This window comes from Podarcis cretensis, assembly GCF_951804945.1.
Source record: "Podarcis cretensis genome assembly, chromosome: 7".
Taxonomy (NCBI): Eukaryota; Metazoa; Chordata; class Lepidosauria; order Squamata; family Lacertidae; genus Podarcis; species Podarcis cretensis.
This window is the reverse complement of record NC_137176.1, coordinates 5,162,547-5,180,045: the sequence shown is the minus strand read 5'-3', so window position 1 is coordinate 5,180,045 and position 17,499 is coordinate 5,162,547. Positions and strand designations below refer to the sequence as shown.

Genomic DNA, 17,499 nt, shown 5'->3' with positions numbered 1-17,499 from the left:
TCAGGAGAAGCAAATGACAGCAATAGAGGGAGCACTGTGGCTTTGTTGTGTTCCTTTGGCCTGACCAAGACAGGTCATCTTGAACTGGGCTTCCTCCCTGTGTTCCTCTGGAGCAACATCATAGTTACAATTGTAAGTTAGATGCCTGAGAGAGAAGCAGCACTTTTGGGGATGCTTCTTCCGAGGCAGGTAGAAAACCCATCACCAGACACCAGCTTCCACAGTGCTTGCCAGTCTAAGGCCTTGGCAGATGCCCAACTGTGCCAGCAATGTCTGTTTGCTATTGCCTCCTCCATTTTATTTTCTACTGGATAAGTTTATATAATGTTAAAAATCCAATGCATAGCTTTAATAATAATTTTTTTAAAACCTACGCCAACCTCTGATGCTGGGTCTCACAAGTTAATATTTTTGTATCTACTTCTTCTGTGGGGGGAGGGGGGTACATTTTGTTTAGACAAGCCTATCTGGATGTGTGAGGGACGCAGGTGGCGCTGTGGGTTAAAGCCTCAGCGCGTAGGACTTGCCGATCGAAAGGTCGGCGGTTCGAATCCCTGTGGCGGGGTGCGCTCCCGCTGCTCGGTCCCAGCGCCTGCCAACCTAGCAGTTCGAAAGCACCTCCGGGTGCAAATAGATAAATAGGGACCGCTTACCAGCGGGAAGGTAAACGGCGTTTCCGTGTGCGGCTCTGGCTCGCCAGATGCAGCTTTGTCACGCTGGCCACGTGACCCGGAAGTGTCTCCGGACAGCGCTGGCCCCTGGCCTCTTGAGTGAGATGGGCCCACAACCCCAGAGTCTGTCAAGACTGGCCCGTACGGGCAGGGGTACCTTTACCTTTACCTTTACCTTTTTATCTGGATGTGTAGAATGTGAATATATGCTTTAATCAGTTTTTAGTTTGTTGTTTATCTTATGTCTTGAATGATTCAAAGAGTTGTTTTATGGTTTTCTACTCACAGTTTTATTGTGTGTTATTTTGTAAACTGCTTTGGGGATTTCCTAAGAATTAAGCAGTATATAAATGTTATGAAATAAAGTAAAATAAATAAGGAAAGAACACACAGCCTTTCTTTCATAATTGCCTCATCCTCTTTTTCCCTACCTTATTCTCAAGTTTGGAAGGAGTGGTGGCTATTTTTTGCTTTTATGTACAAATAGTGGTGTGTGTGTTTTTCTGACCCTCTTTCCATGTTCTTTATTGCTGAAAGAGAAGTATTTTACTGAAATTCAAATTTTGGGAAAGTATTAATAGACCTGGAACAGTTTTTCAATAGACTTTAGACTGTTTGAGATCATGGATGTTGTGAAGGATTGAAACTATTTAGCCATTTTGTGTTTCATTGTTGGATGTAAAATTATTGCTCTCAGTTTAGAGGTTATTCTTGTGGGATGGTAAAAAACTCAGCCCAGGAAACAAACTTAAAATGGGAAAGAAATATACAAACTTCAGGAAGAAAAAAGAAGCCTAAATATTATTGGGCAACAGAAACAAAACTCTACCGCACTGTCCAAGATGGTGGCCAGGGCGAGGTGACATCATGCATGTAAATAAAGCTGGCAAATAGGAATAAAGTTGGCATTAAAGTCAGAAGAAAGAGATGAAATCAGAAGAAAGGAGCCAGGATTGAGAGCACTGTAGAGAACAACTGTTGATAGTACTGAACTGAAAAGCCTGGAGGCTCGTTTCCTCCAGACAATGATGAGCTGAAACTGCTTAGGGCTGGCTCTTTACACATCAAAAAAGCATTTCAGGAAAACAGGCTGTAAACTTTATAATGGGAATTCATGTTGGTGAAAGACTGGATTCCACAGTGCCATGTGGTGACCAAGATAACTGCAGTCATCTGACCTGGCTGGCCAATGGCTCCTCCTAGGCAAGGAGAAGTATAAAGGACCCCCTTTTGCAGCTGAGTCTTTCTTCTGCAACAAGTTCAAATATATAAAAGGATGTCACATAGAGGAGGGAGAAAGGTTGTTTTCTGCTGCTCCAGAGAAGCGGACACGGAGCAATGGCTCCAAACTACAAGAAAGAAGATTCCACCTAAACATTAGGAAGAACTTCCTGACAGTAAGAGCTGTTTGACAGTGGAATTTGCTGCCAAGGAGTGTGGTGGAGTCTCCTTCTTTGGAGGTCTTTAAGCAGAGGCTTGACAACCATATGTCAGGAGTGCTCTGATGGTGTTTCCTGCTTGGCAGGGGGTTGGACTCGATGGCCCTTGTGGTCTCTTCCAACTCTACGATTCTATGATTCTATGATTCTAAGGTCTGCTTGAACTATAGGGTGCTACTGTGGAGTGCCGGGTGCTGACTCGGTATTTAAAGAAAAGTGATTTTTTAAATAGATAGTGTACTTTGTGAGTTTGGGGGATGTGTGTGTGCGCGCACAAGACTCTAACCTGATCTGGGCAACAACTCCCCTGGCCCCAAATAAATATTTTTGGGGGAGGAAGCTAGTGTTTAAATAGGGTTAATTTGGTCCATAATCTTGATTCAAAATGCTGCCCAACATCCAAACATTGTCCGAGACTGCTGCCTCCACCTTGGGAACCCTCATGTCGAGTTTAGTGACAACTCAAAAGACAGTTGAACCCATGCCAAAAAAAGTGTGAAGTCGCACCAAAGTGACACTTTGGTCAGCCATCTTGATTCAAAGTGGTGCACGGTGTTCAAACATCAATGAAGTCCGCTTTCCCACCTTGGGAGTCCTCATGCCAAGTTTGACAATGATATCTTGAAAGGCATCCAACTCTTTGAGAACAAATGGACAAGCAGACAAATCACTTTCCCAAATATGTCTAGGACACCTTGCGTTTCTTGCCTTCCTCTTTGGTCCTGACTCTTGGCTTGTTCTTCAGTCTGGTTTGCTTCTGATTCTGATTGCTGTATGATCATGCCTTCCAATTTGTTCTTCAGTCTTGGCTTCCAATCCTGAATTAGTCTTGGCTCTTGGTTTGTTTTCTGACCCTGCTTCCTGATTACTCGCAAATCCTGAATGCTCTTTGGTCCTAGTTCCTGGCTGTCCTGACACTGCTGTTTATAGCCCAGCTATGTTTAATATAATTCATTTATCACAAATATCCAAAACATCTGTTTTATTGAATTTTCTCAGTGCTGAAATAGCATTTGACAGTGTGGAAAATGTTGTAATGTACAAAGTAATAAAAGCATTAGGATTTTGCCTCACTATGTGAACATCAATTGAGTTGATTCACTATGCAGTGAAAAAATAATTGTTGACAGACAGCAATGAAAACTGTATTTCCTGAATGAGGAATGTTTTCTTTCATCTTTCCTATTTAATTTTTGTATAGAGCTCTTCCCGACCACTGGTACAGCTTAAAGTTAGCCATGGGATTGATTGGATTATTAGAATATATGTTTCAAATTGCACTTTAGGTGGATAATATATTTCTGGTACACTTATAAAAATAAATTGAAATGCAAAGATTCAGAGTTGGTAGCTGCATTTGGAAACACAGTGGGGGTGTAAATTCAGGTGAATGGAGAAGGTAGTGGTGTTTAAAAAAAAATCTGTATCCCTTGCCCTATCAACAGAGCTCCAAAACACCACTCATATTTACAAAGATATTCATTGCTACAGATGCTCTCCAATGCAATCTTTTAAATATCACATCCAAATCAGTCAAAAGCCTTTTCGTATCTAGAAATATCCAAGCTCTCATTATAAAATTGTTTGGTAATATAATCCAATTGTATATGATTGTATTCAATGCAGGGGTGGAACTTCTGGGGGAACAGAGCTTCTCTTTCACTCCTGTCCCCTCCAGCACCCCACCACCACACACCCTCAAAATCAGTTCTGGAGAGTTGGAGGACCCTCCAGATTTTGAGGGTTCATAGGAGGGAGGAGAGGAAATGTAGGTCCTGTTCCACCAACAGAACTATGTGTGTGGAGCATTAGATGCAACCCATAGCTTTCATTTTCTCTGAAAGCTTTTTTAATTAGGAAAAAAGCCTGCTTTGTTATCAGATATATTGATAAACAATATTTTATTAATGACAGAATTTTTATCCATTTTCCTTTGATGTAATAAATAATGCTTTATGGCTGACTTAAGAGTCATGATTATTTCAATTATATTCAATTATATTTATTATATTTATGAAGAGAGAGAGAGACAGAGAGAGAAAATCTATGTTGCACTGGAGGCATGACAAGCATGGCCTGGCAGAAAATTTGATTCTTAATTTCAGACCATAATAATGCAGAATTGAACCATTTACCAGCTACAGACAATTTGCTTAAACCAATCATCATCAACCATTTGTGACCCAGCATCCACCCTTAATTGTACCACACAGAACATTACCCACTTATTATTTTTATATAATTAATCATTATTAGAATGTTGACATAATACTTTTCCATTTTGTGAACTACTTGTGTTAATTTAAAATAAACAGACTTTCAACAACGCAATTATCAAGGAACAATGGTTGAAAAGGCACCACACAGATAAAATACTCTCTGCTAAGGTACATCTCCAGCTGTCTTGTACTGTAGTTATTTATATTTATCTCCTTCTGATATGGGCTTTCCTAGCACCAGATATCTTATGATATGCCCTTTTCCTGAAAGTGGAATATCAATATTTACAAACTTGAGAGACTTCAGAGCGACAAGACTCCACAGAATTTCATTCAACAACCTTCCCTGCATCCAGTTTCCATCGCCATCCCAGAGCTGAAAGATTCACCCTCTTTTATTCTGATATCTTTTTTAAAAAAAGTGTGTAATTCTTAAACTATGAGCTTACCTTCCTAAAGGCAGGTGAACCAAGAACAGGTAACAGCTAACCATCACCACCAAAATGCCAGTCCAATTGTAGCACCTGTCCAGGCCTCCTCATTAACTCTCTAAAGGCTTCCCTAAACCCTCAAACTACCAAGCACTCACAAAGTAAAATGAAAAATAACATGAATTTTTGGTGCATTTCACAATCACACAGGCAATTCACTTCTTGTCTGAGAAATATAATTCAGATCTCATCATGGATTGTGCAGCACAAATAATTGTTTATGCAGCGTAACTAGTATTTCACCAAAAAGGCAAATATTAAAATTCTGAAAAAAATATTAGATTCACACCGTATTTCTACCAAAGTATGTGTATGTGTACAAGGCAAAACACAGCAGCCAGAGCCCTGTTTGACATTTCCTTCTCAGAGCACATTTCTCCAGTTTTATACTATCTGTATTGGTTCCCAGCTAGTTTGTGGGCACCATTAGAAGTGTTAGTTATTTTCTTTGAAGTCCTAGATAGTTTGGTACCAGAATATTAGAGGGACCATCCCCTGTCACATGAACCAGCCTGCCCATTGCACTCAGCATTGGATCCCTTGCCTTACAGAGCAATTGAAACCATACCAGGGAGCAGTGCAACTGAAGACCTACTGCCACACCTGAAGTCCTGCCAGCTGGCACTGGCCAGGAGAGAAGGTAGGGGATGGTCTTGTTTCAGTTTCTGCTGCACAAAATCCAGGCTGGTGCTGCTGGAGGGCCTGAAGACTGGGCCCCTCAAGGGCTCAGCAAGGCTTTCGATCCATCAGATCTGAAGCTTCAGATACCTTATCTCAACCTTGAAATACCCTGCTTCAGGGTTTATCAGCCAACAACCTCCTGCTCTCTTGGATGCAGCATCTCATCCTAACTGCTCCAGTGGCATGGATTGAGGATTAGAATTGCACTCTTAACAATCTTCTCCCCGCACCCCAAGCCAGGCTACATATTTGAGGATTTTTAGTTGATTTATTATGCTATAAAGAAAGTTGAGAGGTTCCCCTCCCTCCCCCCATTCTCCAATTACCCAGTAAAATCATTTGGCAGGAACTCTTTTTTTCCCAACAAAGCAGATATTTAAATATGGCATTCACTTAGGTAGCTTTTAGAAGTAGGATTAGACAAGTTCAAAAGAGATAGATCTATCATAACTATTAAGCTTGATATCTAAATGAAGACTCCATGTTAAAGAGCAGTATATCTCTGTGATAGAGACAAATAGGTCAGTAGGTCTCCTTTGTGCCCTGTCTGTAAGCTTGCCAGATTTGGTTGCTTAGCTGCTGCTAGAAACATACTATTTACCTATATGAATCTAAGGTCTGATGCAAGCAGGCAATTTCAATTGAAATTGTCTTGGTCATTCTGGCAGACCACCTTTACCAGCAAAGGGACGATAGAAGTGCAACTCATGATTCTCCTGAACCTTCAGCAATTTTTTAACAACTGGCCATGTTATCCTTCTGGAATACCTCTCTTGGATGAGATTGGGAGACAAGAAAACACACTGATACTTTTAATTATGTGTGAACTCATTCTCTACAGTAAGTCTCCAGCTGGATATTTGTTTTGTGTGTAGCTGCTAACTTAGTAAAACAATATAGAAAAATTAAAGAAGGAAAGCCATCTCCTGAGACTTACCTGTCCAGATGAGGTTGGAGCCATTTCCTTCCCATTCCCAAGATCTCCATTCTCCATAAATGCAGGGATGTTGGGGGTAAAAACCATGAGGTCATTCTTGGCGCCAGGCTCCCCAGTTGCAGCTGCCAGGATATGGCTGTGGCGATTTGAATAGGACCAGCTGCCCACTTCGCTGGCACAAACCAATGTGGCTGTGCCAGGGCCATACATCACAGGCTCCTTGGGTTGACACTGGCATCGGAGAGCCATATACACAATAATTGCCAGCAGAAACAATGTGGAAACTGAGCAGATGGCAATGATCAGGTAGACATTTTTGTTCTCTTCAAGTGGCTTTGAGCTCCCTCCTGCTCTAGAATGATAGCCTTCTGTGTGGATGGCCTGAGCACTGACCACCAGTGACACACTCAGGGTGGCTGTGGTTGACAGCATTGGCTTGCCATGATCCTTCACCACTACCAGCAGATTCTGGCTGCCAGCATCACCCTCCATCTCATTCAAAACACGGGTGGTGCTGATCTCCCCACTATATAGGCCCACCCGCCAAGGACCGCTAGTTGACTCATGCAGCTCATAGTGAAGCCATGCATTGTAGCCTGAGTCAGCATCCAGGGCACGGATCTTGCCTACCATCTGTCCAGCAACCAAAGGGATCACCAGCAAGATGGGAGTGTTCTCTGGCCCAGATACTGTTGGGGCGTTATCATTTTCATCCACCACAAAGACCTGCACCATCACATTGCTGTGCAAGGAGGGCAATCCGGCGTCCTTTGCACTCACTTTGAACTCCAGCAGCTTCAGTTCCTCATAATCCAAGGGCTGCAAAGCATAGACATTCCCACTTTCTGAGTGTACTGAGATGTAGCTTGACAGTGGCCAGAGGTTCTCATCTATCCAGTAGGTGACCAGAGCATTCTCAGCTATATCTGGATCTGAGGCAGACACCGTAAAGATGTGAGCACCAGGTGGGTTGTTCTCTTTCACAAAAACTGTGTAGGAAGTCTGAGCAAAAGCAGGTGCATTGTCGTTCACATCACCGATGGGCACAACCAGGGTGCTGCTGGCTGACAAGGGTGGGTCCCCTTGGTCTCTTGCTGTTACAACTAGTTTGTATTCTGCAACCTTTTCTCGATCCAGAGGTTCATTTAGCACCAGTGAGTAGTAATTCTTGAAAGTGGATACCAGCTTAAAGGGGAGCCCAGGAGGCCACAGAGAGCAGTTTACTTGTCCATTGGTGCCAGCGTCCTTGTCTGAGGCACTGATTAGGGCCACCACTGACTCCAGTGGGGAGTCCTCTGACACAGGTACTGATAGCGATGTCACTGATACTTCCGGGATGTTGTCATTTACGTCCACTATTTCTATGATGACATTGCAGTGCCCTGAGAGAGGAGGGGTTCCTTTGTCTTTCGCCTCAATTTCAATATCATACAGATTGATATCTTCGTAATCCACTTTTCCTTTGACCCTAATCTCACCTGTAACTGAATCTATACTGAATGTCTTTTTTACATTGGGAGAAACATGCTTACTGAAATAGTAGGTGATTTCCTTGTTACTTCCTTCATCTAAGTCTGTTGCATTGAGATGAATAACCAATGTTCCATCTGCCACATTTTCTAACAGTTTCACCTTATAAACAGATTGATTAAATACAGGGGCATTGTCATTTGCATCAATCACAGTGATCTCAAGATGAACTGTGCTTGTGAGTTCTGGTTGACCCCCATCAGTAGCTGTTAGCACTAAACGATGCACAGGGATTTTTTCTCTGTCCACAGGTTTCTTTAACACAAGCACTAATGATTTACTGTGCCTGTCGTTGATTTTCTCTTCAACAACAAAATATTCTGTGGAGTTGAGCTTGTACTTCAGTTGAGCATTAACACCAACATCTGCATCCGAGGCTCCCTCTAGAGGGAAATGAGCACCTGGCAGTGTTGACTCTGCGACACTCAAAATCTCCTCGCCCTCCGAGAAAACAGGAGCATTGTCATTTATATCCCTGATCTCCACTTCCACATGAAAAACCCGCAGGGGCTTATCCAGGATCACCTCCAAGTGAATGGTGCACACAGGGTTCTTGCTGCAAAGCTCCTCCCTGTCTATCCGGGAACTAACAAACAAGATCCCATTTTGCACATTTACCTCTAAATAATCCTTGTGGTCTTTGGAAACCATCCGGAACATCCGAGGCACCAGCTCTCCCACCTCCAGCCCCAGATCCTGAGTGATGCGGCCCACAAAGGTGCCATGCTGGGATTCCTCAGGCACAGAATAATGGAGCTGGCCGCTCCCCATCAACCAGGCTTTGTGGAACACAATCAGCTGCAGCAGCTTCATTGTCACCTGGAAATCTCTTTGCAGAAAAGGCATAGCAAATGCAAGTACTGATGATCTGTTATAAATTACCTGGCTATAACTGAGCAAATGTTGACTGACCTGGATAGAAAGGAGTCAATGCCGGTCCTTTTACATTGAGGATCGAAGGTTTTCCAATGAAGGAAGAGGCAGATTTTTTATCTAGTCAGAGGGAGGAGCGTGTCCTTTCAGAAATGGTCTTGTTAGTCAATGGCTCCCCCTTGTGTTGAAATGTTTTTGGTTGCATAGTACCGGTATTTCTTCTGACTAGTAGTATAAATGTATTCTTCTGCCACATAATGTTTAGTTTATTTTTCAAAATACTGTAGAACATTTGGAACTCCAGGTAAACTAGGCTTCTTAAAATAAGAACAGAAAGATCTTCCACTAAGTATAGGAATTTTAAAATATATAATGGCTTATTCCTTCAGAAGAGTAACTATTACCCATACAGCTCTTTGTACCGTTTCTATTTTACAGTGCTGGCCCTACTCAGAGTAGACCCATTTAAAGTAATGGATATTGCTAGCTTAGGTATAGGAGGCACTGTTTTATAGTGGTTCCATTCCTACCTAGAGTAAAGAGACTGTGCTTCAGCTCAATGGTAGAGTTACTTTCATTTTCAGGAGCAAGTTCAAGCTTTTTAAACAAACTTGCCTTGCTTTTAAACCTTTGGAGTCCTCTGATATTGTGCTATTAAGCCTTTGAAGCCAGCTCTTTCTCTTAATTTAGATTATCCATGCATGTTTTGTTGTTATTTTATAAAAGTTCCCCCAACTGAAAACCCTCTCAGATTTGGATTTAAAATCTTAAATTTCAGATTTAGAAGTCATAGAGGAAAAAGCAGGGAAGGGAAGCTGTTGCTTGGGAGACAACTCTAGTCAAGAGACACTATAGCTTAGGGAGAAAGTATTCTTACTTCATGTCACCTGTCACAAATACTAAAACAGACCCAAAACTGTGGTGATGTGATAAGGCTCCCAACACACATTGGAATTTGCTACGGGGGGGGGGGGGAATTACTACCCTCTTTCTTTAATACAGGTGGCAAAACAAATATGCAGTAGAAAACCTTACCACATGGAGATGTGGTTGTCTTTAGTAGGCAAACATTAGAGATTATTTGTATACAATTGTCTAAAAGTCACATTCAATGGAATTTCCAAAAATCACTTCTTCACAGAACCAATTCTTGACCACATTCATTCACAGAGGCAGTTGAACAATGGAGACAGTGTGCATACCTATTAACGCAAACCCAGGTGGTGGGACTGGGGCAGGCCTTCTTAAGTATCCTGGGAGTGGAGTGAAGTCTACGTGCTCCTCAGGCCTGCCCCCAAGGAGGACCTTGCCTCCAAGTCTGCCTGCCATTGGCCAATTTTGCAGACAAGCTTGGATCTGAAATCCTAGTCGCTCATCAGGGCAGTCCCCAGCAGCCTGAGCTCTGTTGGATCGCAGTGAAAGGAGACATTACCAGCCCACAATGCCTGCATACCAGAAGAGTAAGTAGACTTAGGAAAAAATAGCATTGTCCCTTGCCATTGGTTACTGGCTTCATGTGCAGTTATCCTCAACAGACGTGGGCTACCTGTCTCTGGCTTTGCTTGAAGATTATGCTTGCTCTTGGCTGAAATTTGTTAACGACTAAGTTAACATCTCTCACTATTTTCTACACCATCTTCTGCCACTTGGGTTAGAAAAAACTGGCTGCACCACTTCTAGGTCTTTGTTTATCAACTCTACCAAACGGGGTTGGCTCACCACTGCACTGTACCTTGGTCTACAACATAGTGGTGATTATCAGCCTGCTAGGCATATAGCAACATAACGGTAACTAAAGAGTGGCTAGTTCAATGCTTTGCCATCAGCAGTTATGGAAGGTGAATTCACAAGGCTGCCTTAGCAATCTTGCCCTTGTGGAAGCAGCTCAGATGAAATAGTAGCCAATGTTCTGTTATATTATAATGTTCATAGGGTTTGTTGGTTTGTTTGCTTGTTTTATATACCACCCTTCATTGTAAGATCTCAGGGCAGTTCACAGAATAAATATCACAGTTTATCTTCAGGTACTTTCTCTACACTTGGGGAACTCAGGTGAATTCCATGTTTCAGGTTTAATAGCAGATTCCAACCCAATGGTCACAGGAAGTATAGCCAAGTTCCTTGCTGTAGCCATCAAACCAAGTCACAATTATTAAAAGGAACCCGAGATTCAAGTCAAAATGCTTTGTGTTGTTCCAAATTGCTTGCTAGTATATTGTCCTTTTTTCACTCTGCTATGTGGCGATGTGGGTTAAACCACAGAGCCTAGGACTTGCCGATCAGAAGGTCGGTGGTTCGAATCCCCGCGAAGGGGTGAGCTCCCGTTGCCTGGTCCCTGCTCCTGCCAACCTAGCAGTTCAAAAGCACGTCAAAGTGCAAGTAGATAAATAGGTACCGCTCCGGCGGGAAGGTAAACGGCGTTTCTGTGCGCTGCTCTGGTTCGCCAGAAGCGGCTTAGTCATGCTGGCCACATGACCCAGAAGCTGTACACCGGCTCCCTCGGCCAATAAAGCGAGATGAGCGCCGCAACCCCAGAGTCGGTCACAACTGGACCTAATGGTCAGGCGTCCCTTTACCTTTACCTTTATGTCTGTCCTAGCAACCTTGGTAAATACAATAGACTGTATCTGATGTGTTTTGGTCTACAGACCAAATAAACTGAAACTGTTGTTGAACTATTTATTCCACAGGCATTTAAACAATGTTGGTATAAATAATCTTAGAAAGAAATCACTATAAAGAAATAAAAACAAAGAATCTTCCTACAACTAAGATAATTTCATCTAAGTGCTATGCAGATTTCAAACTGTGTACAATGAATAAGGATTGACGAGAACAGGATTGTAGTGTCATTGTGGCAAGCCACACCACTGATCACCAAGCACTCCATGTTATGTCTGCACATGCTCTACAAAACTGTACATGTAGTCTGTGTGCAACTGGCAACTTTGGGGGGGGGGAGCAAACAAGCCTACATGTCTAAAGTTTGCACAAGTGCAAGGTCTCCCCTTTATGTGAGCTGTCTATATATAGTTGAATGTCTTAATAGCCTCGAGTTGTCTGCCCAGAAGCAGGGATGTTTCTTGAAAGCTTCATTTGAAATGGATTCCATAATCTGTCCAGGCAATCTAACAAAATGAGATTGAATTTTGTTTCACGTATGACAAACATAAGCAGTTTCTTCCTTCTCATTTAGATATGATTTCTTTCAAGACTTTTCATACTCCTGCTTGTTGTCCTCTAGAACATTCCAAATTTGGTTGGATCCTTATCCAATTCTGATACAAAGAACTGAACCCCAGTCTCCCATTAATCAAGGCACTGGTTTTGACCTCTGACGTGTATTTTTGTGCTGTATTTATATATATATTTGCTTTTATTGTTGTTGAATTTTAAATGTTTTAATTGCTATGACCTGCCCTGAGAACTTTGTTATATAGGATAGTCAATAAATAATGGTAAGTAAAAAAATAAATAAAATAATGAAGTAGATTGAATATTGGGTTTGTGGTTTACTGTGAAGCATTTCCACTTTTGTGATCATTGCTACAATCCTATGCATTCTTACTTAGAAGTAAGCTACTAATTTCTGAAACTAATGCATTGGCAATAAATGTTGTAAATAAGGCATCTTATTGAGAATTCTGGTGCTCTTGGATGGAACTATCTTGGCCCATTCCAGTCTGGGTCCAGGCTTGATTTGGGGACAGAATCAGTCATGGTTGCCCTAACAGATTACCTCCTTTGGGAAAAGGACAAAGAAATAGGATTCCGTGGATTCTCCTGGATCTCTCCATGGCTTTTGATACCATGGACCATAGTGTCCTCCTGGACCACCTCCATGTTTTGAGGACTGAATGCACTGTTTAATGGTGATGCCACTTCTACTTGTGGGGTCGGTTCCAGAATCATATTGGGTGACTGTGCCTCAGCCCCGTGGCAGTTGATCTGTGGAATCCCACAGGACACAATTTCTTCCTCAATGCTATTTAATAGCTGTATGAAACCAATGGGGATAGTCATTAGGAGATTTGGAGCCAGTATGCTGATGAGACGCAACTCTGTGACAGCTGAAGTTGGAAGTTGTGTGTCCCCTAAACAGATCCCTGGATGCACTTATGGATTGAATGAAGACTAATAAACTGTGACTGAATCCTGACAAGATGGAGATCCTATGGATTGGTCTGAGAATTGGGTTGCGTACCACCGATGAATGGGATTTCACTCCCCCACAGGCAGCAAGTACATAGTTAGAGGTGTTCTAGATCCACCACTATAACTGGAGGCCCAGTTGGCCTCAGATCATCCATTAACAACTTAGCTGGTATAGCTTTGCTACAGTGGCCCATACATCTAATATCATTATTAGATTGTACTACACGTGGGGCTACTCTTGTGCCTGATTTGGAAGCCACACATATTTCAAAATGAAGCTGCTTTGTGTATTTTACTACACGTGGGGCTACTCTTGTGCCTGATTTGGAAGCCACACTTATTTCAAAATGAAGCTGCTTGGGTGCTTTGTGGAACACCTAACTTTAAAAATATTTCACCAATGTTGAAATATCTCAGCTACCTGCCTATTAACTCCTGAGCCAAGTTCAAAGTTTTTCTGCTAACATTTACCGCTCTAAATAACTTTGAACAAAATCGCCTGTCAGGCCACCTCCCCAAGTACAGCCCAAGTCGATCTAAGATCTCCTGACCAGTGAATAGTCACTTGGTGACAATGCAGAAGATGGCTGTGGCGTTTGCCTCCTAGGTGGGTCATAAGGAAAGGGTTAAAATGAGTGTGATGTGATTGGCCAGAGAGAAACTGATAGGAGGAGTTAGAGTGAGAGTGGGTGTTGTGTGAAAGTCAGTTGAGAGTTGGGAGTTGAAGAAGAAAGAGGGAGGATAAGTCTGTGGGTTGGTTGAGTTGTGTTGTGAGGGAGTGAGAGGAATTGTTAGGTGGAGTCAGATAGATAGTTGGAATAATCAGTTTGAAGTTGTTAGGAACGCATAGGACAGTTAAGGAATTAAGATTAAGAAACTGCCAAGGAAAATTAACTGAAACCATAAGCTTGTTCATGCCTATAAATAAACTTGATTATTTGTTAATGTTAACAACTGTCTGGACTCCGTGATTACTCGTGAGAAACGGGTTGGTGGCAGTGAAGAAAGCAATCACAGGGGTGGCACAGGGTCAATAGACCGTCAAACGTCTGGGCACCCTGTGTGATCGCTACAATGGCCCCCTCTGTGATAGCACCAACCCTCTGAAAAGCATCTCTCAGGTGGAGGAAGTGATTGCTTTTAAATTCCTCCTTTTAAATTTGTCCAATATTTCCTGGCTCTGACTCAAGTTTTAAAAAAAGTTATTTTGCACACTGCTCAGTTTTATGTGACATATACAGTTGTGTTGTGTTTTCATTTCATTTTTAACCAGCTTTTAGGAATATTGTATTGAATGCTACTGCATTTTTACTAAGTTTATGTTAGTCATTTAGTAACTTTTATTATTTTAAGTGTATACATATTCAATAAACAAATAAAAATATTTCTCAGGAAGAAAACACCAGTGAAATTGAACTGAAGAGGGGGTTATACGTGTTTCTCATAAACCAACCATTTGGAATTCAATGTGGATGCTTACAAAATTAAGTTCAACAAAGAAAATTTCAGATTCAATATTGAATAACTAGGATATACTCTTATTCAATGTTACGGAGACTGAACAATGGCTGAGAAAGAGAAGAAACCAAGTCAGATACTAACCGTTGCACAGAGCAGGTCCTGCTGCTTCCCATTATCAGCAGAAGTAGGAATGTTGGGGCTGAAGACCATGAGGTCACTCTTGGCTCCAGCCTCCCCGCTCACACCTGCCAGGATGTGGCTGTGGCGATTAGAATATGACCAGCTGCCCACTTCACTGGCACATACCAGGGTAGCTGTACCAGGACCATACACCATGGCCTCCTTCGCCTGGCAACGGCATCGCAAGGCCACGTAAAAGATTACTGCTAGGAGGAACAAGCTGGACACTGAGCAGATGGCAATGATCAGGTAGACATTGACATTGTCCACCAAAGACTTTGGGCTTTCACCTGTCCTGGAAAGGCGGGTATCCGTTTTGATGGCCTGCGCACTGGTTACCAGTGACACACTCAGTGTGGCTGTGGTTGAGAGTTGAGGCTTCCCATGATCTTTCACCAAAACCAGCAGGCTCTGACTTCTGCTTACTTCTGCCTCATCTACAGCACGTATGGTACTGATCTCTCCACTATACAGGCCCACACGCCATGGTCCACTTGTCACCTCATGCAGTTCATATCGCAGCCATGCATTGTATCCTGAGTCAGCATCCAGAGCATGGATCTTGCCCACTGTGTGCCCAGACCCCATAGGAAGCACTAGCAGAATGGGGTTCTCTTCTGTTGTCCCTGACACTGCAGGTGCGTTGTCATTCTCATCGACTACAAAAACCTGAATAGTCACATTGCCACACAGGGAGGGCAGCCCAGCATCCTTGGCCCTCACTTGGAACTCCAGCAGCTTCAGCTCCTCATAGTCCAAGGGTTGCAAGGCATAGACCTTCCCACTTTCTGAATGAACTGAGATGTAGCTTGTCAGTGGCCAGAGCTTCTCATCAATCCAGTAGCTGATCAGGCTGTTCTCAGCCACATCTGGGTCTGAAGCAGACACTGTGAAGATGTGAGCACCAGGTGGGTTGTTCTCCTTCACAAAGACCGTGTAGGAGGGCTGTGCGAAAGTGGGTGCATTGTCATTTATGTCACTAATTGGAACTAATAAGCTACCACTAGCTGACAGTGGTGGAACACCTTGGTCCTGGGCCATCACCATCAACTTATACTCAGCTACCTGCTCCCGATCCAGGAGTTCAGACACTACTAATGAGTAGTAGTTCTTGAACGTGGATGCCAGTTTGAAGGGAAGCCCAGGAGGCCACAGTGAGCAGCTTACTTGGCCATTGGCCCCAGAGTCCCTGTCTGAGACACTGATTAAGGCTACCACTGTCCCCAGTGGGGAGTCCTCTGGCACTGGCACAGAGAGGGATGAGACTGACACCTCTGGGGCATTATCATTCACATCCAGCACCTCAATTATCACTTGGCAATGTCCAGACAAAGGAAGGATGCCTTTATTTTCTGCCACAATCTGAAGATCATATACACTAACGTCTTCAAAATCAATCCTTCCATTTACCATTATTTCCCCGGTATTGGAATTTATGGTAAAAATCTTTTGGAAATTTAGTGGCACATGGTTAGTAAAAGAATAGGAGATCTCCTTATTAATTCCTTCATCTAAATCAGTGGCATTCAGCTTAATAACCAATGTTCCAGTAGCTGCATTTTCCAATAATGTTACCTTGTAAACTGATTGGTTAAATACAGGAGGGTTGTCATTTGCATCTAGCACATTAATCATCAGCTGGACTGTGCCTGTGAGCTCTGGTTTGCCTCCATCAGTGGCTGTGAGTGAAAGACGATGCACAGGAGCCTCTTCCCTGTCCAATGGCTTCTTTAAAACAATTGCTAAGGGTTTATTGTGCTGGTCACCTGTTCTCTGTTCTACAATGAAATAGTCATTGGGCCTGAGCTTGTAGGTTAGCAGAGCATTACTGCCGATATCTGCATCAGAAGCCCCCTCTAAAGGGAATCTGGTGCCAGGTGCTGTTATAAATTCTGCTATGCTCAGAATTTGTTCACTTGCAGAGAAAATGGGAGCATTGTCATTTATGTCCCTGATCTCCACCTCTATATGGAAAACCCTCAGAGGTTTGTCCACAATCACCTCCAGGTGAACGGCACATTCAAGATTCTTAGCACACAGCTCCTCCCTGTCTATCCGGGAATTCACAAACAAGATCCCATTCTGCACATTTACCTCAAAATAGTCCTCCTGTCCTTTGGACATCATCCGGAACATCCGAGGCACCAGCTCTTCCACCTCCAGCCCCAGATCCTGGGCGATGCGGCCCACAAAGGTGCCATGCTGGGATTCCTCCGGCACAGAATAATGGAGCTGGCCACTCCCCACCATCCAGGCTGCGTGGAGGAGAAGCAGCTGCAGGAGCTGCTTTGCCACCGAATCATTCTGCCAGGCAACCATTGCAAGCATAGCCACAAATTGTTGTCTCCTTCCTTCCTTCCTTCCTTCCTTCCTTCCTTCTTTCCTTCCTTTCTTTTTATAAATCCTTTTCTTTAATGTAGTGTAGAGCAGAGTCCAAGGAGCCCATCTGAATTGGTATTTGTGAAGTCATTTGAATAGATGCCGGTGCTCTTGCATTCTGTGCTTGATAGCCCCATTGTGAATCTGACAGGCAGGGTTTTCAGTCACTCTGAGGGAGGAGCTCTGAATGTTCTTTCTTCTTAAATATTTCCTTAGGCAACAGTGACCTCTAGCGAATGATTGTAGAAATGGAGAAGCAGGTGACTAAACTATGAAACATTTTGTGATAATAAGTGCCTGTTCTTCAGAGATTTTATGCACTTCTACTTTCAACTGAAGTTATTAAAGTCCATTCATGCTTCTAATGTGGTGGTTCACATTACAACATTACTGTTGCACACTCAGTTATCATAACAGCTTATATCTGAATGGCTCCTCCAAGAAGGGTTGCACTTGTGGTGACACCAAGTGATAAGAAAGTTC

At 42.9% G+C, this 17,499-nt stretch overlaps 1 protein-coding gene across 1 annotated transcript; it reads right to left on the bottom strand.

The window, feature by feature from the left end:
* Positions 1-14,586: 14,586 nt before the first annotated feature.
* Positions 14,587-17,166, bottom strand: LOC307219954 (protocadherin alpha-5-like; the record flags this gene model as incomplete). The annotated part of the gene is made up of 1 exon (XM_079983534.1): positions 14,587-17,166. Exon 1 carries the CDS (start codon positions 16,963-16,965, stop codon positions 14,587-14,589), a length of 2,379 nt encoding a protein of 792 aa, XP_079839660.1. The 5' UTR covers positions 16,966-17,166.
* Positions 17,167-17,499: the final 333 nt, after the last annotated feature.